Source organism: Orbicella franksi, chromosome 8 (genome assembly GCF_964199315.1).
Source record: "Orbicella franksi chromosome 8, jaOrbFran1.1, whole genome shotgun sequence".
In the NCBI taxonomy this organism is placed as follows: domain Eukaryota; kingdom Metazoa; phylum Cnidaria; class Anthozoa; order Scleractinia; family Merulinidae; genus Orbicella; species Orbicella franksi.
This window is the reverse complement of record NC_138152.1, coordinates 18963372-18984584: the sequence shown is the minus strand read 5'-3', so window position 1 is coordinate 18984584 and position 21213 is coordinate 18963372. Positions and strand designations below refer to the sequence as shown.

General features: G+C 37.6%; 4 protein-coding genes across 6 annotated transcripts in view; 3 read left to right on the top strand and 1 right to left on the bottom strand.

Moving 5' to 3' along the window:
• LOC145495244 (chromatin accessibility complex protein 1-like) overlaps positions 1 to 18358 on the bottom strand; it is a 25172-nt gene extending 6814 nt beyond the window's left edge. For 2 of the 3 annotated variants that reach the window (XR_014050385.1, XM_081474842.1), the window contains exons 1-3: positions 18138 to 18358; positions 4530 to 4608; positions 525 to 566 (exon numbers count right to left, since the gene is read on the bottom strand). Coding sequence is in view for 2 of the 3 variants with exons in the window: in XM_081474842.1 (XP_081330968.1) it covers positions 525 to 566; positions 4530 to 4608; positions 18138 to 18278 (262 nt within the window). In the remaining variant the exon portion in view is untranslated. The remainder of the gene's footprint in view (positions 1 to 524; positions 567 to 4529; positions 4609 to 18137) is intronic. The other variant, XM_081474843.1, reaches the window with a different exon arrangement.
• LOC145495224 (inositol polyphosphate multikinase-like) overlaps positions 1 to 21213 on the top strand; it is a 341608-nt gene that overhangs the window by 71085 nt on the left and 249310 nt on the right. The gene's annotated exons all lie outside the window — the stretch shown is intronic.
• The window catches only part of LOC145495226 (uncharacterized), a 104898-nt gene that overhangs the window by 78480 nt on the left and 5205 nt on the right, over positions 1 to 21213 (top strand). The gene's annotated exons all lie outside the window — the stretch shown is intronic.
• LOC145495247 (gem-associated protein 7-like) lies at positions 18304 to 21213 on the top strand. Its single transcript, XM_081474846.1, has one exon. The coding sequence runs from the start codon at positions 18471 to 18473 to the stop codon at positions 18804 to 18806; it is 336 nt and encodes a 111-aa protein (XP_081330972.1). The 5' UTR covers positions 18304 to 18470; the 3' UTR covers positions 18807 to 21213.

Genomic DNA, 21213 nt, shown 5'->3' with positions numbered 1-21213 from the left:
ATTACCTCTTTAATAACAAATTCACCCTTAGGTAACTATAGGGACTGCATCCAGATGCTTTAAACGGCAAATGAAAAACTACTCGTTTCATTTAATTGCCGGGTTCTTGGAAGCATGATTATGTAAATTAACACATGGACCTTTTTACCGATTTTTACTTACTAATCTGCTACCAATGGCGGGAAATTGTTTTCTTACAAACGAAACCTTCCCCTGCGAGAACTGAAGAAATTCTCATTACAGACCAACTTACGGGAATCTCTCAGAAGTCGAAAATGCCCCTTCAATCTGAACAGTCTCCACAGTGCTGGTGTGTTTGCATATGATTAATTGTGAGGCCCGTGATAACAGTTTATTTCACTGTTGGTTAAAATATACTTGATCATCGAAACGTAAAAGACCCGAGTATATTGTAAACTCTAGACCAGACCAAGGTACTCAGTAAACCACCTAAACTTTGTTCATCGAATTCTCAGTAAATGTAGCCCGGGCATGTGATTTTAATAAAGTAAAACACGTTTTACCTGCTAAAAATTGAAGAGCCTCATCGTCTTCAACGACCTTTGCTGGAATTAACAGTGAAAACATCTCTTACGCATACAACATAATACAATAAAAATCCTATAAACAAGAATATATCACGTCATGATAGCAGTGGATGTGACTTAATTCTCATCTATAATGTGGCGAAGTAATTTTTAGCAGTTGGTAGTACACATATTGCAGACTGTTTCAAGTCTGTCTACTCATCATTCCTGGCTTAGGTAGCTTTGATTTCTGTAGCGATTAAAGAGCTACAACTTTTGTGAATTCTCCTAAAGGCCGAAGTGTAGCAGCTCTATATCATCATAGTGTAACAGCTGTTATTGTTTTTTCGGGCTAGGGGCACTGTTTCTATCATTTGTTCTATTGTCCTCTCAAAAGGTATCAAGCCATTCCTGTGAGACCATTCATGCGAGAGATGCTCCCAGACCCCCAGAGGACACATCAGTTGATCCATCTTTAGTAACTAGTTTAACATCATGCACCCAAGAACAAAACACAAGGACAACTCACTGTCAAGTTTGAACCAGTGTATGATGACAGTGAACATCCCACGCAAGAAAGTGATCAGCCTGTAGGTGACTATTGATTCAATTACGACTACACTATACACCCAAGGCACAACAATGACTGATGATAATGACGAAGCATTTTAATAGTGTTGTGATGTGTACGTATACCATGCTTATTAAGAGATTGTCAAATCTGCATCAACTGGTGTGTATATTAGTGCGATAATTTTAAAACTGAAAGTAATTTGACTCGTGATTAGTGATTTGAAATTGGAGAGTGTTATCCCTGCTTTCATCAGTACATTGCTGCACTATTGTAAATGGTGATAGTAGATTTACAGGATTGAATGGCTGTAATTTTTTGCAAAACAAATTAGTAAATGTTGTGACACAGCTTTCTACTCGCAGAATTTATCCTTACTTTGCAGGATGCGTTACATTGATTCCCACAAAACATATGTATATAAAGTTAAATTTTGAACAAAATTTGAAAGGAATGGTGCTTGCAGTGGCATTCTAGTACCGTACACTTCTCCCATCACTTTCTTGCTGGCCTTCTCATCATCAAGTGATGTTAGGCATACATCTGTCCCTTGTTTGCATGCTTCTTTTTTTCTGAATTGCTGGCACAAATTGGCTGCTTTCTTGCAACAGTTAAATTGTTGCCAAATAGTAAAATCAACCCACTTTGTAGTTGGCAAATGCACCAGGGGTCTGGGGTCTAATGTGAATAGTGCTCGTCACACAACGCAATAGCTGTTATCGCAGTTTAGTCTGTGGTCAAATATCCTTTGTTGAAGAAGACAAATGACATGAAAGGGTTAAAGATTATTTCCAGTTGGTGCTGCGCAGTCTCGACACCCTTATCTTTATAAACATTATAAGTCTCACTCAATGGAATGCCAATCAGTGTTATTCGTTACAAACCACATACCTTATCTGAGACCTTTCAAATTCCTTTTCCAACAGCTTCATTGATTTTAACAGCTGTGAAGTTGTTTCATCGAGTGATATGAGAAAAAATGAAGCAGAAAGCTTTGCATCCATAATAGCAGTTGACATGACACTTTGAATTTACTTCATGTAAGTAGTTTCAAAATGTTAACATTTTGTGATGTCTTACTTGAAAATCAAAAAATGTAAACAAACTTGCGAGAGTGCGCAGTATGGACTGGAAATCATCTTTAACACAAACCAGAATTAACCTTTTCAACAGTAATTTACTTCTTTGTACATCAAACTGCTGATAAATGTAATAACAGTTATTGCCTACTGTTTTCTCTATATTGCACCCAATTTTACAAAGGTTATCTAGACACAGGTTTTTATGTGAAGTTTATATGAAATAATTCATACATGAACTGCGGTTGTAGATGAAATTGAATAATGATCATCGCAGTATATTTTCCAATTTAAGCAATTGGAAAGAAGAAGCCTGAAAAAAATCAGGGCTTCAACGGGATTCGAACCCGTGACCTCCGCGATACCGGTGCGATGCTCTACCAACTGAGCTATGAAGCCACACATTGGGAGCGAGGCCACTTAATTGAGTTCATATCTTCCCATGAGGAGTGAAATGATGTGAAGTTTATATGAAATAATTCATATATGAACTGCGGTTGTAGATGAAATTGAATAATGATCATCGCAGTATATTTTCCAATTTAAGCAATTGGAAAGAAGAAGCCTGAAAAAAAATCAGGGCTTCAACGGGATTCGAACCCGTGACCTCCACGATACCGGTGCGATGCTCTGCCAACTGAGCTATGAAGCCACACATTGGGAGTGAGGCCACTTAATTGAGTTCATATCTTCCCGTGAGGAGTGAAATGATGTGAAGTTTATATGAAATAATTCATATATGAACTGCGGTTGTAGATGAAATTGAATAATGATCATCGCAGTATATTTTCCAATTTAAGCAATTGGAAAGAAGAAGCCTGATCAGGCTTCTTCTTTCCAATTGCTTAAATTGGAAAATTTACTGCGATGATCATTATTCAATTTCACACAGGTTTTTGTTAGATGGTTCTATGGCTTTTATTTGCCCAGCATAGTTATCTTATAAATTTTGTTAGTGAAGTTTGAATGTTTGTTTTTCTCCAAAACTAATGCATGTTCTGTAAAGTGAAGAGTTATAACTTTGATAAGTTGAGGTTGAAATGCACCATGGGAAATATGCATAACAGGAATTTTACAGTGGCATACTGCAGTTTTTCCGAGACTCAGTAGTGTGTGCCAAGATTTCCTGCCAGGTGGCAGTATTAAATGCGCATGTAAATATGACGCAATTAACACTAAGAAGAGATGAAAATAACTTCAGCATTGAATTGCATTAAACTACTTTGGTATACCAAGTGAGAGTTTCAAACTGCTTTCAAACTGCTTTCAAACATGTGGTGAAGCCAAGGACCAAGAAAATATTACAAAAAAAAGGTCGATAAACAACCAATAAAAGAGTTCTAATTTACTCTTGCTTTCTTGTATGCTATACATGGCATCACATGAGCGCATGCTTAAATAAAAGGCACAAAGTTCAATTCCCGTCCAAGGTTGTAAAAGCCAGTCTTTGATCCGAGATTGCTCAAAAATCTACCATACAGCCCATGATGAAATTTTCACAGCTGATTTGTCGTGGTTTATTACATTGAGAGACAAAATTTAAAAAAACTGTAAGACAGAATTTCATCTATTTTTGAAATAGGCCAAATTTCACAGTTTTTAGTTTGCCAAAAATGTGCCAAACAGATTTTTATTTTACTTTGCATAAATACTTAATCAGAGCCAATTTCTTATTCTCGAAATTTTGAGGTGTGGTCATGTGGGTAGATTTTGAGAAAAACATCATTAAACCTACTAGTACCCAGTCTCTCCTTAGGTGCACGGTTGTTAGTTTTGGCCATTTGTTGACATCAACAATGTTTAAGTTTCACTTACAATGGTAAAAGACTTCAGCAAACAGTAAATAGAGAAAGGAAAAACCCACTTGGAATGTTTTTGGTCTGTTATACTCCATCAACTCTGTAGTCAGCCAACTTAAAATAGCTACCTAATTTATCATACCCAAGAAAGTTTATGGGTTTGCAATGAAGAACAAAGCTGCTCTTCCCAAACCCCATCATTTGGTCACATCACTTTGTTGTTTTACAGGATACAACTGAGAAAAGTACTTATCAAGATGTCTATAACATATGCAAGACTTCATTAAGCGTGCTTTACTTAATTGCGTTTTGATGCCCTGCGATGTTTTGTGCGAACAGACAGCTAGCCACAATGTTTATTGCCAAAACATTTGAGACTATTTCAGACTTTTGCCACATGTGCAAACCATACTTAAGTGATGTGTATCCCTGCAGGCAGCCAGGTGGTAACAGACCTTGCAGTGCATTATTTGTTTCTGGAGTTTCCTCTCAGATTAAATTGTTGTCCTTCACCATGTACAGTAACTTCCACAATATGCAAAGAAATACTCACATAGGCCTTTATATGTCAGCTGCCTTGAGTCACTCTCCTGTTTATGAGCAGTGACAGCAAGATAATCTACAAATAGTTCCTGCAAGAAACCACAATCTTATCTTTAATCAGCTATACATATGTAATCACAGCTGGATCTAAACCCTTAGCCTCTGATTAGTAGACGTTTTCAAGAAATTGGAAGGTAATAATTCAAAATCTTCAGTCTTCATTATATGCAGATAGATCACTTAATAGAGACCTTTCATATCCAAAACATTTAAGAACTTGCTCCAAAAGGAAATTATGAAGAACAAACAATCTTTTTTCCAATTAATCACTCCTAATTGCCTGTCTACTCTCTCAACTTTATATTATTTATATTAGTGATGTTAACAGTAGTCAGTCATCAACAGTTGATGCTAGAGTGGTTTTCACTTGAGTTCTGAGTGAAACCAGAACCAATTGTGACTCATTCCCACATGTTTCTCTGCACTTTGCATCAGCTACATGTATTTACTTCAGGATTTGACTGGTTCAGTGAATTGTCTGACTGTGTTCTTTGTGATTGGATAGCGGGATAACATAATCATTGGTTTTGGTTTTGCAACGCTCAGGTGAAAACTGCTCTAATTGAGTAATTAAAATTATTAATAGTGATTACCACAGACTTTTATTTATGATTGGTTTCAATTAAAGACCAAGTTTGCCACTAATGGGAATATTCAGTGACATTAGTCAGTGAAACTTAGTCAATACCAAACAATATCAATTAAATAATATGTGAGAATTTCATTATTTTGACCAAAAAATTGATTTATAATCATTGACTTTCCTTACATAGTTGGTCAGGCTGTCAAGACCAACAGCAATTGATACATAAGAGGTTGGAATTTTTGGAGGTTATTTGCAATTCCTGTAAGAACAATAAAATTGCCCCCCTCCCCACTAAATTTACATTGCAAGGGCATATCTTGGCCAGGAAATTGTGGGCAAATAACATTGTTCCCACAGTGTTTTGTGCTCTCACATGGCTTGCACAACTCTCACATCTTGCAAGGTGACAAACCAAGGACAAAATCCACAAGAAGATCAAGGCAACGAATCACAGAAAATAGTCGAATCTGGATTTAAAACAACCTTACCTGAAACTTTCACTGGGTATTCTAAAGTTTATGTATATATAATATATACCCCCTACTTAGCTATTAAGAAAAATATTTGTAAACATGTTTTGCCATTTTTTGTAATGAGTAGATTCTTTTTTATTCTTTTTTGCAATTAAAAGTTCTAGTTTTTGAATTTCTGTTGTTTTCGCCTTCAGTAAGGATAAAGGTGGCTTGATATTTTACAACGGCATAAATAAATGGTATATTTCCCAAGAATGATGATGCGATTTAACAAACAATTCCCTTGGTTGTTGTCAGAGATACCAAAAAGAATCGTTATTTCACCAAGCTTATCAATTTTCATATTGAAAGTATTTAACCGAGAAATAACAGAAAGCCAAAAGTTTTTAGCATAGGCACAGCTGACTAGAAGATGCTCAAGAGCTTCTTCATGATCTTCACAAAAAGTGCACATCTGAAAAGGAACTATGTCTAAATTCATTTTATATAGGATTCTATTAGTGTAGAGAATACGATTTAAGATTTTGTATTGAAAGGCTCTCATTCTGGTGTCAAGAGTGACTTGACCCGGTAGTTGGTAAATATTTTTCCACTCTATAATACCAGAAATACTATATAAGGAATTAAACTTAGATTGGGCAGTAGGAGGAATCTGGATTCATTTGACCAGGATTGAATAGATTGCTTTTGAATTCATTCTAGTTATATCTTGAACATCATCGTCTGAGACATTTTTGTCAATTTGGTTATTATTCTCTCCATCTTTAAGGAGCAGTTTCCAGTTTGGCAGAGTGGTGCAAAAAATGCCTTGTAGGAGGAGGTAATCTGACAAGGAGAAATTTTTCTCTCTAAAAACATCCCAACTTTTTGACTTAGAGTTGTTTGAGAGGATGTCTCCTATTTTCACAAAACCTGCTTCTTTTATTTTCTTATTGTATATTGATTGCTTGTTAATCAAGAAGTTCTGGTTGTTTCAGATGATCTCATTTAAAACGTCCTGTTTTGTAGCTATTATATGGCCATTGAAGTCAGACCAAGCTTCAAGACATTCTTTATAAAAAATTGGTAACTTGCAGGGTAGGCACAACCAATTGAGATTGCACTGAAGCAAAAAACTAGTTCCACAACAAAACTATCCATGGGCTAGCATTATCATTTAAATAACTTTTAAGACATGCAATTCTTTGAGCTAATTAAAGATTCAGGGTGAGACATTTCGAGGCCAGCATCTTCATATTCACTGATTAGGCCAGCCTCTTGAGTCGCTTTTGTATCTTACATAACCAGGGTCTGAAACTGTGACCTGCTAGTAACCAATGCAATTTTCAAGGCTAGTAGCCGGCAGGTAAATGACTTTTACCCTGGTGAAAATCCTCCCAGGATCTTTGAGGACATTTGAAGATCTTCAAGGACCTGCCAAAGATCATTAAAGATAAGGATCTTTGCTAGGATCCTTCAAGATCCTTGAGGATTCAATGAAGATCTTTGAAAGATCTTTAGAGAATCTTTTGAAGGATCTTAGAAAGATCTTTGCTTGGATCTTTGCTGGGATCCTTGAAGATCCTTGAGGATTCAATGAGGTTCTTTTAAAGATCTTTTTCCATTGACTCCCAGGGCTTTTTGCCAAAAACGCATTTTTTGAAAAATTTGTCCTACGGTGTTGTAAGATTATAACACTGTGGGACAAATTTTTCAAAATTCACTCAAATTTTGTTTAAACTCTCCAGGATGAGAAAAAATGACACCATCGAATGTTCAAGAGTCTTTATTCGATAAATTACCCATACATTGAACTAAATGAACGTCAACTCCTGATCTCCATACAGACTCTTACATTTTGGCCACAGTTCTCCATACAAACTCTTATATTACGCTTGGGTGACCTGAGATCTAACCAAATTTTATGGATGGACAATAACTTCAAAGGAAGACGTCAAAATGTGTTGGTGAAATGTTGAGACATCATGACCGAACATAATGTGAAATTGGCCGCACATATTCAAAATTTGGTCAGACAATGTCCGATGATCGACTGTTATTTCCGGCATTGAAAATAGATGGCGAAATTATGCAAAGAAACTGGCAAATTTTGCAGGCTGCTGCACTTATGGAAAACCCTGCAATCCTAAAGTGCATCGCACAGTATATGCAACAAATGGCGGATATAGGGTGAACCAGCTACAATATTGTTGGTTTTCATCCCAGGAATCAGTTTACATCCACTGCGAAGAAGAAGTGCAAAAGTTGACTTTGTGTATAAATTAAAAACCATTCAGGAAGAGGTAATTTTGTACTGATTTCTAGACTGTTACAGAGAAGATTGTATCCATGTCACAGAGTATATGTAAGTTTAGATATAGTGTTTGTTGCATTTCTTTCTCTATTTCTTTACATGTAAGCTCATATATAGTATTCATTTCATTTCTTTCTCTATTCTCTAATACTATTTTCGTTTCCTCTTATTTGTGTCACATCAAGCAAGTGAAATTTTGTCAAAAAAAAGTTTTGTTACTGATCATTTCCCACAATCACTATGTGGATTATATGTGGGTTTTACTTGCCCAAGCTCCTTCTCTCAGACATGCAGACAGGTGAAAGGTTTTTGCTCTGAGTCAGACTGGACAAAGTATAAAGAAAGAAAATAAATGAATAAGTAAGATAGGTTAGCAGTTATTCAAAGAGATAGAGTCTTAATCTCTAATCATTTGCTCCCATCTCCTCATAACTCAAATTTCAAATAACTAAAGTCTTTCTGGATTTCCCTCCAAGATTTGAGTCATAGGAGGGGAGTCAATTGTAGATTGGGTTTGCACATTTTCAACACGACTGCCTCATTAAGAATTGAATATAAACTTTACCACAAAAAAGTTCTTCTCACTACAGATACAAGCACCTTCTGTGTGGCACACAATAATTGAATAATAACAGTTGAGTTCACAACACAAAAGTATGTTAAAGTTCCATAATTTACATCTCCAAAGAGGTCACCCAGATAATAGATGGGTCTATATTTCCAAATAAATGGTCACAGAATAAACTATGGCAAGATTGAGGCTTTAAGGGGTCAGCAGCACATACTCAACAAAAATTTACACAAGAAGCCCCTCCCCTTGTCTCCACTGCTTCCGCCTCCCTCAGAAATGACCAAATGTTCCTTTACCCCCACAAGAAAAAGCCACCTTTATTCCAACCCCTCTCGGAAATATTCATAAGATTAAACAATGGCAACAGAGCAGCCCCCTCCAGAGTTCCAATTAACCCACAGGTGTTGATCTTACACACAGGCTCTCTCTCCTCTGCCTCCCTTGTTGTAGGGAGAAAGACCCTCATTGCGCCTGGTCACATCAGGGCTGTCATTAAGTTTTGTGTCAGCTGCAGCCTTGATCTTCACACCCATAACAAACTTGTTACCTTTTAGGTCAATTGTATCAACTATAGTCCAGTTCACCCATAACCTCAAGGGTCCTTCAAACATACTCAGCTGTAGCAGGTGTTACAGGTTACAGCCCTTAATGACAGCCCTGCACGTGACAACCTGTGACACAAATTTTTCCAGAAGAGCCAACGAATAATTTTTGTCGATCTCAACTGAACCGAAAGAAAGGCGATCGCTGGTCATCCCTATACTAATTTACAGATTGGCAAATACACCTTTGAAATTCTCCTGTCCTATTCTAAGCTTCACACAGGTCCAAAGAAATATATTATGTATCCAGCGTATTGAAGTATCACTCTGATTTCAATTCCAGCCAGTTGATTTACTAAGAAGTAAACTGCGGTCAACCGTCAGTTGACTGTTTCATGTTGCCTGAAGCCCTGAATTTATCTGACAGCACATTGTTATTGATGTTTGCTACATAAAACAGTGTTTTATTTCACCATTTTGCAAAAGATAATTCTTGACTAAGCCAAGGAGCCATGTTTAAAAATCTGTCTAAATATAAGCTTACATAAGCCAAGAAGAGATGAAATATATTAAGTGCAGGCTTACCGGTATGTCTACAAAACTGTAAATCATTTTGCATGGTGATAAATGAAATGCAAGTCAGAATATTCAGCTAATCGGCCATGTGACAGAAATACGTTTTAAGGACGGTGCCTACTTTTGTTAGTATGCACACATTCTGCGCATCATGCAAGGCATGGTTTAAGCCTCACGTGTGCGCTGGGTTGACATTGCTGCAATGAACTACGCTACCAAGTACACAACTAAAATGAAAGCAAAATTTTCCTACTGTGACCAAATCAAGTTTAATGAACCTGTAATTAAACCAGGACCACTAGAATAGCAGCATATCGCTAACACTAACTGTTAATGTCTTCCAGCTGAAAAACTAGCTGTTATCTGTCGAAAATTATACTGAAATCCAACTGTAAACATGTACCTGCAGATGGCGTAGTGCGCACGAAAAACAAGTGCGAGATACGCAAATGTTTTACTTACTGGGGAGGTGACAGGAAAAAATGTAATGCCCACCATAAAACTTTTCAAAAAAGATAAATAACTTTAAAAAACATGTGGTTACCCCTACATTTTATGTTATGAAATGGAAGTGGCAAGCCTATTCAACACGTGCTTAGTTTCTGGTTGTGAGCAAAAGGTATTTAGACTGTATTTAAGCTGAACCAGAGGAAGGCTGTTAGAGACGCCAAAAACGCTGTTGCAACGATTTTGTTATTAAAAACATACCAAACATGGTTTTTATGTTACTATTTACCATAAAGTTTTAAGATCTTTATAAATGTGTTTGCTTGTCTGTATGTAAAGGTGAATTCTAAGGAAATCTGTGAAGAAATATCCTTTCCTTCTTTTTTTGGAAAAATTCTGATGTCCGCATTTTTGCTGAGTTTCAAGGCTAATTATTATCTCGTAAAAATGTGTGGCTACCCACATTTTTCTTTGTGGATTCCAATAGCCCTTGCAAAGATCTACTTTTTCCACATGGTACTAACCTGGTGCAAAAACCTTTGTATTTAGTAGGCACCGTCCGTAACATCCAAATATACCACACAAAGATGAAGATAAATTACCTCTGAGTTCAAAGATTCAAGAGATGGATCCACTGGTTTCACTTCAATTCAGTATGTGTTGTTGTACATGTGCTAACCGTCCAGAAGCTTGTGCTTCATACAGCAGCTAAAGTTCTTTGTGAACGAAAGTCTTCTAAATTTTGGACACGGCAGAAATAATTGAGCATTCTTTGTCAGCAAAATTTGACTTTTAACCCCAATAAACTGAGTAGTTTTTAGCTACCACTCGAGGATTTGAAACCCATAAAGTTTGTCACAGCAACAATCAAATACACTGCCACCTCTCCTGCCCAACAGAATTTTTTACCACCCAGATTCTGGGTGGTCACCTGACACACAGTTTTTTGGCAAAGTGCATCCTTGGGACGAACTTTGCCAAAAATGTTTAAATAGCTAAAGGACACCTGAAAAGCAAAAAGAACCCCAACTCTTTGGAACTGAGGGTCCAAAGGACCTGTAACATTCAAAATTAGTGGAAACTCTGCCCAGCGCTTTCATTAGAAGCTGGCTACCTCTGGAGCACCGGTGGCTGTGAGTCATCGAGTCACCCGATACTTGGCTGTGTTTGTCTACAAAAACTTCAAAAATGTAACACTTATAATGTTTACAGCCTACCTATTTCTCAGTTCAAATAAACTGATAAAATATTTCTTACATTTACCTTGACTGTCCGTGTATATAAAAGTGTACACATCGATCGAATACAATTGCAAATTGCAAAACATTCGGCCATTTTCAGCAGTATCGTAATAAAACTTAACCTTGCTTTCAAACTATTACCATGTGGTCGGTCAAGCAAAGATGGCAGCAAAGCATGCTCCTGTACAGTCTGGACAGACTGATTTGTTTACATTCTTTTCAAAGAAACCACGTACCGGAACAGGTATGTGAATAAATTTATTTGACTTCAGAATTGTTCTTTTATAAACCCATTGTGTTCTTCTTTGCTTACAGATGAATGTTAATTGCAGAAAACGAAGTGCTTCATTCCAGTGATGAAATTTCGTCAGTCAACCCAAACTGATTCTAAAACTATACAGTCTGAATTTGCAGATAAGACCTTGTCATCTTCGCAAATTTTGGAAAGTTGTGAGCCGCACAAAGGGCCATCAATTGAAGAAATTAAGAGTCCCTGTCCATAAAGATGGAAAATAACTTGGCAAGGGTCGAAAATTCGATTTGATTCAATTTTTGTGCAATGTTTAAATGTGTACTGGGTTGATTTTAGGGAATATTGTGTTGTCTTTTTGGGTGCAAAATAATTAAATTTCGAAGACATGTATTTCATTCACTTAAAAGTACTTCGTAAATATAAATAATTTTCACCATGTGCAAAACCTTCAAATGGATTAAGCTTCTGGTGGTTCAATCACAGAAGGATGGTCTACAGATTCCTGTAAAAATGTCTTTGGGCAAATGATTGTGAGCGAGGCAAGAGCTTTTCAAAGTATGTTAAAAATGCAAATATTTGACCATCCGTCGTCAAATTTCAATTTACGGGTTAGAAGTATATTTTAGCATGCGCCACATGACTTGACCTATGTTAAGTTGAAATAGACACAGAGCTGATAATTCAAAAAGTTCTAACCTCATTTGCTGTAAAAGGCAAGTCCAAAGCCGATTTGACATGTTTCTCTCACCATTCATCGCACATAAAGCAGAAGCTTGCTTTTGTTTACATAACATCCGATGTACATTGCCAACTTATTTAATGGTCGAGTACCATGAATCTGTGACCCTCTTTCGACACATATGATCACTGCTGCATCTAAGTCAAAAACGGTCAAGTCATTTGTAGATAGCTGCTTGCTTTGCACTACACCGAAATATTATGTCTGATCATCATGGTTTGATGGCTTGAACTTGCAGCGGTTCCTTGTTCATCAAGCAATGCTGTCATCCCATTTTAGGGGGTAGGGGTGGGACAATTTCTATCTCAATACATAAGGCTCCATAAAGGTCCGGTAGTACGGGGAACATTTTCCTTCAACTTGTCTCGCAACATTGCTGCATTGCAAGTTGAAACACATTGTTGCGCGTATTACCACGTTTGTGACCAACTTGTCTTGCAGCAAAATACAGTGTTGCAAGTCTGCAGAATTCTACAGGTATAATTGCTTAATCGTGTGTAAATAAAGATGGCACCTGCTTTATATAATTTAGCATTTCGACAAAGTTCCACTTCGACTTCTGGCCATCATTTTCTTCTTAATTTTCCGTGCCAGTGAAGTTCTCTCAGTATGATGCTCAGTGTCGTTTCAGGTAGCTACGCGAAAAGTTGTATTTTTGCGACAGTTCTTCCAAGCTTTTTGCCTTTTTTCCTGCTTGTTTTGAAGGGGCAAATGAGGTGTCCCAAAGACTATGATAGCCCTGAGGTGTAAAGGACAAAGTTGTGACTTTCTGAGAGTTACTTGTCTACTTTGAATTCAGGCTCGCCTTCACCGTTCGCCTTTTGTTTTATTTGCCGTGCTTCGAGACAGCCAATCACAAGCGTGGAATTCAAATTTGTTGCGAGACAAGTTGTAGCTTCAGTGGTAATACAAGCAGCAAAACTAAAATTTGTTACAGGAAGTAGAACTCGAGTCTACTTTGCGCAGCATGTTGCCTTAACTTGCAACAATGTGTTTCAACTTGCAATGCAACAATGTTGCGAGACAAGTTGAAGAAAGATGTTGCCCGCATTACCGGACCTTAAGGCTTGGAACCACTGTGCATGTGCGGCATATGTCGTGACAGCATTGCGTGACAAACAAATAACGGCTGTAAGATTGTGCTGCACCGACACGCTTATCAGCAATGGTCAGCAATCAATCAAACCTAATATTTTGGCACAGTGCAAAGCAAGCGACTATCTACAAATGACTTAGCCGTTTTTGACTTAGACGCAGTGATGTTCATATGCGCAGAAAGATGGTCACAGATTCATGGTATTTGACCAATAATAGGTCGACAGTAGGCGATGTACATTGGACGTTAACCTTGTGTAAACAAAAGCAAACTTCTGCTTTATGTGCGATGAATGGTGAGAGATCGTCTAGAAACACGTCAAATCGACTTTGGACCTGCCTTTTACAACAAATAAGGTTAGAACATTTCAAAATTATCAGCTCTGTGTCTATTTCAACTTAACATAGGTCAAGTAATGTGGCGCATGCTAAAATATACATCTAACCTGTAAATTGAAATTTGACAACGGATGGTCAAATATTTGCATTTTTAACATACTTTGAAAAGCTCTCGCATTGCTCAAAATCATTTGCCCGAAGAAATTTTTACAGGAATCTGTAGACCATCCTTTTGCGATTCAACCACCAGAAGCTTAATCCATTTGAAGGTTTCGCACATGGTGAAAATTAATTATATTCACCAAGCACTCTTAAGTGAATGAAATACATGTCTTCAAAATTTAATTGTTTTGCACCTAAAAAGACAACGCAACATTCCCTAAAATCAACCCAGTACACATTAAACATTGCACAAAAATATTTGAGTGTTTTAACGACGGAAGAATGATGTGGTTTTGCATGCAAGGCTCTCAAACTTGCTTAATAAAATGGTACGTCAAATGATGATTTTAATGTAATTTGGTAATTTGCCTATTTCTTTGAAATAAAAGGATATTTTGCCAAAAAGACTATCCAGCAGTTTTTGTCATGCCCTAGCCTATCTATCATAAGAATATGAGTGAAATCGAATTTTCGACCCTTGCCGCGAAATTAAGAGTCCCTGTCTATAAATATGGAAAATAACTCGGCAAGGGCCGAAAATTTGATTTCGCTCATATTTTAACGGTAGATAGGCTAGGGCATGACAAAAACTACTGGATAGTTTTTTTGGCAAAATATCCTTTTATTTCAAAGAAACATGCAAATTACCAAATTCCGTTAAAATCGTCATTTGACGCACCATTTTATTAAACAAGTTTGAGAGCTTCGCATGCAAAACCACACGATTCTCCCTTCTTTAAAACACTCAAATGTTTTTGTGCAATGTTTAATTGTGTACTGGGTTGATTTTTGGGAATGTTGCGGTTTTTGTTGGGTGTAAAATAATTAAATTTCGAAGACATGTATTTCATTCACTTAAAAGTACTTCGTAAAAATAATTGATTTTCCCCATGTGCGAAACCTTCAAATGGATTACGCTTCTGGTGGTTGAATCGCAGAAGGATGGTCTACAGATTCCTGTAAAAATTTCTTTGGGCAAATGATTGTGAGCGACGCGAGAGCTTTTCAAAGTACGTTAAAAATGCAGATATTTGACCGTCCGTCGTCAAATTTCAATTTACGGGTTAGACATATATTTTAGCACGTGCCCCATGTCTTGAGCTATATTAAGTTGAAATAGACACAGAGCTGATAATTTCGAAATGTTCTAACCTTATTTGCTGTAAAAGGCAGGTCCAAACGCCGATTTGACGTGTTTCCGTCACCATTCGTCGCACATAAAGCAGAAGTTTGCTTTTGTTTACACAACGTCCGATGTTCATCGCCAACTGTCAACATATTTAATGGTCGAATACCATGAATCTATGACCCTCTTTCGACACCTATGATCACCACTGCATCTAAGTCAAAAACGGCTATGTGATTTGTAGATAGTTGCTTGCTTTGCACTCCACCAAAACATTACGTTTGATCATCGTTTGATCTATTGCTGCTTGAATCCTTGCTTGCAGCGGTTCGTTGTTTGTTCGTCACGCAATGCTGTCATCCCATTTTAGGGGGTAGGGGTAGGACAATTTCTATCCTAATGTGTAAGGGTCTGTAAGGCTTGGAACCACAAGGAGCACACAATCTTGTTGAGTAGGAAGAGATTAAATTAAGCAATGAAAAGAATGAATAGTTAACCATTGCCCGTGTTGTCATCTTTTACTAGACAACCGCTACCTACACGCCCTGCGTAAATACTATAACGCTAAACTCGTACGTAGGTCTTTTCGCGCTGTACAATTATTTTTGGTTTACATATAATACATTGGGCTACCCTCGGGGAAATGGGAGGTGGCCGCTTAATAGGGGTTGGCAGCTTAAATAGAGGTTTGTGTACCTTGAATGCTTTTTCACTATTGGGTTATAAATTTAGCTAAATTTCTTAGTAAACATGGAGTCAATTCAAGACAATCATGATAGACATCATTCTCGGAGACTCTGGGTCAGTTAGTGGGGGCGGGGAAAAAGTCTAAAAGGGTCTTCGCCCGAACTTTTTTCTCACCCGTTTAGACTTTTCCCCCGCTCCCAATAATTGGCCCTAGGTCTCCGAGAATGACGTCTATATTGATTGTCTTGAATCGACTCCATGTTCACTGAGAAATTTATAACACGATGGTGAAAAAATATTCAAAGTACACAAACATCTATTAAGTGGCCAGCCCCTATTAAGCGGCCACCTCCCGTTTCCCCGAGGGTAGCCCAAAAATAATTGCACAGCGCGAAAAGACCTACGTACGAGTTTAGCGTTATAGTATTTACGCAGGGCGTGTAGGTAGCGGTTGTCTAGTAAAAGATGACAACACGGGCAATGGTTAACTATTCATTCTTTTCATTGCTTAATTTAATCTCTTCCTACTCAACAAGATTGTGTGCTCCTTGTGGTTCCAAGCCTTACAGACCCTTACACATTAGGATAGAAATTGTCCTACCCCTACCCCCTAAAATGGGATGACAGCATTGCGTGACGAACAAACAACGAACCGCTGCAAGCAAGGATTCAAGCAGCAATAGATCAAACGATGATCAAACGTAATGTTTTGGTGGAGTGCAAAGCAAGCAACTATCTACAAATCACATAGCCGTTTTTGACTTAGATGCAGTGGTGATCATAGGTGTCGAAAGAGGGTCATAGTTTCATGGTATTCGACCATTAAATATGTTGACAGTTGGCGATGAACATCGGACGTTGTGTAAACAAAAGCAAACTTCTGCTTTATGTGCGACGAATGGTGACGGAAACACGTCAAATCGGCGTTTGGACCTGCCTTTTACAGCAAATAAGGTTAGAACATTTCGAAATTATCAGCTCTGTGTCTATTTCAACTTAATATAGCTCAAGACATGGGGCACGTGCTAAAATATATGTCTAACCCGTAAATTGAAATTTGACGACGGACGGTCAAATATCTGCATTTTTAACGTACTTTGAAAAGCTCTCACGTTGCTCACAATCATTTGCCCAAAGAAATTTTTACAGGAATCTGTAGACCATCCTTCTGCGATTCAACTACCAGAAGCGTAATCCATTTGAAGGTTTCGCACATGGGGAAAATCAATTATTTTTACGAAGTACTTTTAAGTGAATGAAATACATGTCTTCGAAATTTAATTATTTTACACCCAACAAAAACCGCAACATTCCCAAAAATCAACCCAGTACACAATTAAACGTTGCACAAAAATATTTTAGTGTTTTAAAGACAGAAGAATGATGTGGTTTTGCATGCGAAGCTCTCAAACTTGTTTAATAAAATGGTGCGTCAAATGACGATTTTAACGGAATTTGGTAATTTGCATATTTCTATTAAATAAAAGGATATTTTGCCAAAAAAACTATCCAGTAGTTTTTGTCATACTCTAGCCTATCTACCATAGGAATATGAGCGAAATCGAATTTTCGACACTTGCCGCGAAATTAAGAATTTGTCTGATTTTTACAGGCAGGCACTCTTAAGAATTTGTCTGATTTTTACAGGCAGGCACTCTTAAAAACTTTACTTGTTCATTGTTTGGAAATTCATTCAACAAGCCTGTTCATAGTTTTCACACTTGCAGTTGTGAAGGAAGCCAAGGTACTATGGCAACCCAAACAGAGATAAATCATGTATGTGATGATTCTAAACGGTTTTGCACTGCTTTGTTACATTTTCGTTTAATAACTATTTAATTGCCTTTTACTTCAAAATGAGTCTGGTGAAAATAGAAAACAATTGTTTCTTTTAATGATAACTATATTCATCAAAGATCTTTTACTAACTATCAGGCCCAGAAAGCTGGAAATCGTATTTCCGAGAGTTTAGATTTCAAAATTTTCTGGGGGAGCATGCCCACAGACACCCCTAGCAAAGGTGGCCACCTATATAACCTCAGCTGCCTACTTTTATACTGGCAGATGTCTACTTCAAATCTTATTGAAAGCACTGTCTGCCCCTCAAAATACAATTGTAGGCCTGTCAGAAGGTCTCGTCCCAGAAAACGGGGGAGGGGGGTTGAATTAATTAACGTATAATGACCAGTACACTGGAAGCTTACATGTGACGAATAGATTGAATCAGTTCAGTTACAATTAGAGGTACGTGCCGCTAGATAAAGATTTCAACTATAGCAAAGGGTTGAATGTCAGCTACCTGAATGTGCCGAATGCATTTCACTTAAGTTATCTTTGATCACTGCTCATACATACCCGATAGGCATATCACAAACAATTTTCATCGATTCTCGGTCAACTATCACCCAGAAGTAAAGATATCACTTACCGTGGCTTTTGTTATAAGAAAAACTGAGTCTTGACTAAAACTTGGCAAATCTGGAGAACTCTTCATGATTGTTTTAATCCGTGCTACAGGTAGTTGTGTTAATTTTCCCGCGCCTCCGTCTACACTCGCTTTCTCCGCCATATTGAATAAAAAACTGAAACAACGGTGCAATTGGTCAGCAGAATTTTACTTCATAACTCAGACATCAGAGAGATCAATCAGATCAGAGGGTTTCAGGGACACAAAACATCGGAGAGGACGGCCATTCAGAGAATAAACTCCCGGAGGGAAACTGCAATGTGAACAGATCTTAAAAGATAATTTTTCGGAACCATGGAAGACAATGACGTTGATCTTGGCAATTCACAAAGTAACAAAACAGCCGCAGATTGTACTGCGGAGGTCTTACAAACTAACATCGAAGATGAACAAAATGCAAGAGCTTTTCTGAGAGAAAGATTCCTTCGCACTGTCTTTGCAACTTACAACAAAGCTGCATGCTTCTCAATGCACGAGAAAACTCAAGTGGAGGCCATCTTTCGTGCTACTGATATCGATATGGAACATTTTCAAATATCTGCACTCCAAACTCCCATGGGAGTACTCCCTGAGGCTCTGTTGAGGTCATCTGATGTGTTGTTCTTTACAGTCGATTTTGAAACAGAATAGCCATGCCAAAGTTATGGAAAAACGTCTTCTAATCAGCGTAAGTTCATTATGTCCAGTTAACAGGCCATGTCCTGAAGCCTTGTAGTCAAATTGTTTGGGTAAAAAGGTTTTATGAGGAAAAGGTTTTCTTGGGAGCATTACTGGTATCTAGGGGCTGGATGTCGTTTGAAAGTTTATAGCTATGATAATTTTCGTCCTTTTATGCAGCCTAATTGAAAGATCAGTTGCCTTTTATGCTGCATAACTTAAAGATGTGACAGAACAGTATTTTCAAAAAAGGTTTCAAACAGCAACATTTGTTCCTGCAATCTGCTGGTGTGAAAACAACTGTATGAAAGGTTTCTAATTTGAAGTTTTTACTGCTGTCATCTCAAGTTTCTGTGGTGGATAATTAACAATTATTCCATGGCCGTTGTTGAGTATGTGGTGATGAATAACAAACAAGGCACATTGCGCCAAGTTTGTTGTATTCATTTGTATTGAATGGAATGGAATGGAATGATTTATCACAGGCGGCCCAGACGTTGTATACGATTAATACGTGACATTATGCTGTTGGCGATTGCGTTACAATTTTAGCCGTTGATAAGACAGTGTATGAGAATGTTTCGAAAATTACTCTAAATGCTATGTGTAGAAAATAATTTGAATAAATGGCTTACCTTATGTTTGCATTGCGTTGTTTTGATGTCTCTGGGTTCCTGGAGGTGATTTAGAGCCATTTAGGCGAGTTTTACTTTCTGGCGGTTTGCTTCCCCTAAAGAGAAACGAAAGGCGGGCAACCCACTGGCCCGACGGCCTGCACTCAAAGCTCCGTAAATTCCACAAAAATGGTCTAATCTCGTCAAAATTGCTTCATGGCAGCCGTCGATAACTCTTCTTCCCATTCGCTTTCTCCCAAGGTTTCAAAGTTTATCTTAACCACCCGAGAATCGCTGGTTTTCCAGCTCTTGCTTTCCATTTCAGCTCCATTTCGATCCGTAACCGATTATCTTGGCCACAGGATTTGAATTTCTAGCTTAACGCCTACATGGCTCTAAACCACCTCCAGGAACCCAGAGACATCAAAATAACGCAATGCAAACGTAAGGTAAGCCATTTTATTCAAATTATTTTCTACATGTAGCATTTAGAGTAATTTTCGAAGCATTCTCATACATTGTCTTATAAACGGCTAAAATTGTAATGCAATCACCAACAGCATAATGTCACGTATTAATCGCATGCAACGTCTGGGCCGCCTGTGGATTTATTAAATTCCTCAATTGACTGGATAATGTGGACATGTGGATCTAAACAAAGTGGTTATATGAAAAGGGGGAGGGGGGTGAATTTGTTGTTCATTGTTCACTGGTTGAATGAAGTGAGTAAGGGAAAAAGCAAAGCCAAATAATTCATATCAATTTTAGAGACTGCAAAAACCCTCTAAAAGTCCTAAATATCCGAAGTTTGGAAAGCAAAGATAGTTTGTGTAAACATTGACATTTGAAAGGTGCAAAAGGTATCTGGATAACACAAACACAAGAAATCTCAAGAAGAAAGTCAGAAGAGGAAGTTGTTGTTGGATGAAATTGAGGAGCTGAAAGAAAACAAAAGAGGAGAATGACCAAGGGCAATGATTCATTAGCCTCAATCAGCTGATACTTTACTGACAAGCCTGAATCAAGAAATTTATTGAAAGTGTAATTTTTATGATGGTCTAATTTTCTCACAAGAATTTCAAAAGAAAAGAGAAATGAACTAAAGAATGAGAGAAAAAGATGGGACAAAATCTTGCACCATAAACACCTGTTGATTTTTCTAATTACTTTCTGGGTTCCTTGAAAAACAGATTTGGTCTTTCAAAGTCCTTGAAGAAAGGTTTAAATTTTCTGTATGAACCCTCTTGAAAATATACTTGGCAATCCCTTGTAAATATAGATTGTTTTCCTTCTATTATTGTTTTGGAGCAGTTAAACTGAAGATGCTTGCTTGCTTGCTTACCTTGGCAAGTATACTTTCAGGCCTTATAAATAATTTTCAATTCTTACAGATAGAAACAACATTTGAAATGCCCTCCTTATAAGCTTTGCAATGACTGACTAGAAAAGTTGCAGAAAGATAAAACGTTCAGTGATGAACTACGTTAACCCCCGGATTGCCAAAACTTTCCAGAAAAACTGAAAGAATGAAACCCTCACTTTGCTGGGTAAATTGGCTGTTGTAGGGAGTGTATGACCTGGGCTGACGTTTGAAGTGTTAGTCCTTCATCGGTGCAAAGTAGGGTATTGCTGGTTGTGTACGTTTTTAATACTGCAGAGAGGACTTCTGTTATTCTATCAATTTTCTCTTTTGCTATTATCTCGAGGAACTCCTTTTTTGTTCACGGCAAATTACTGATGCCATTTATACAGTCACAACTAACCTC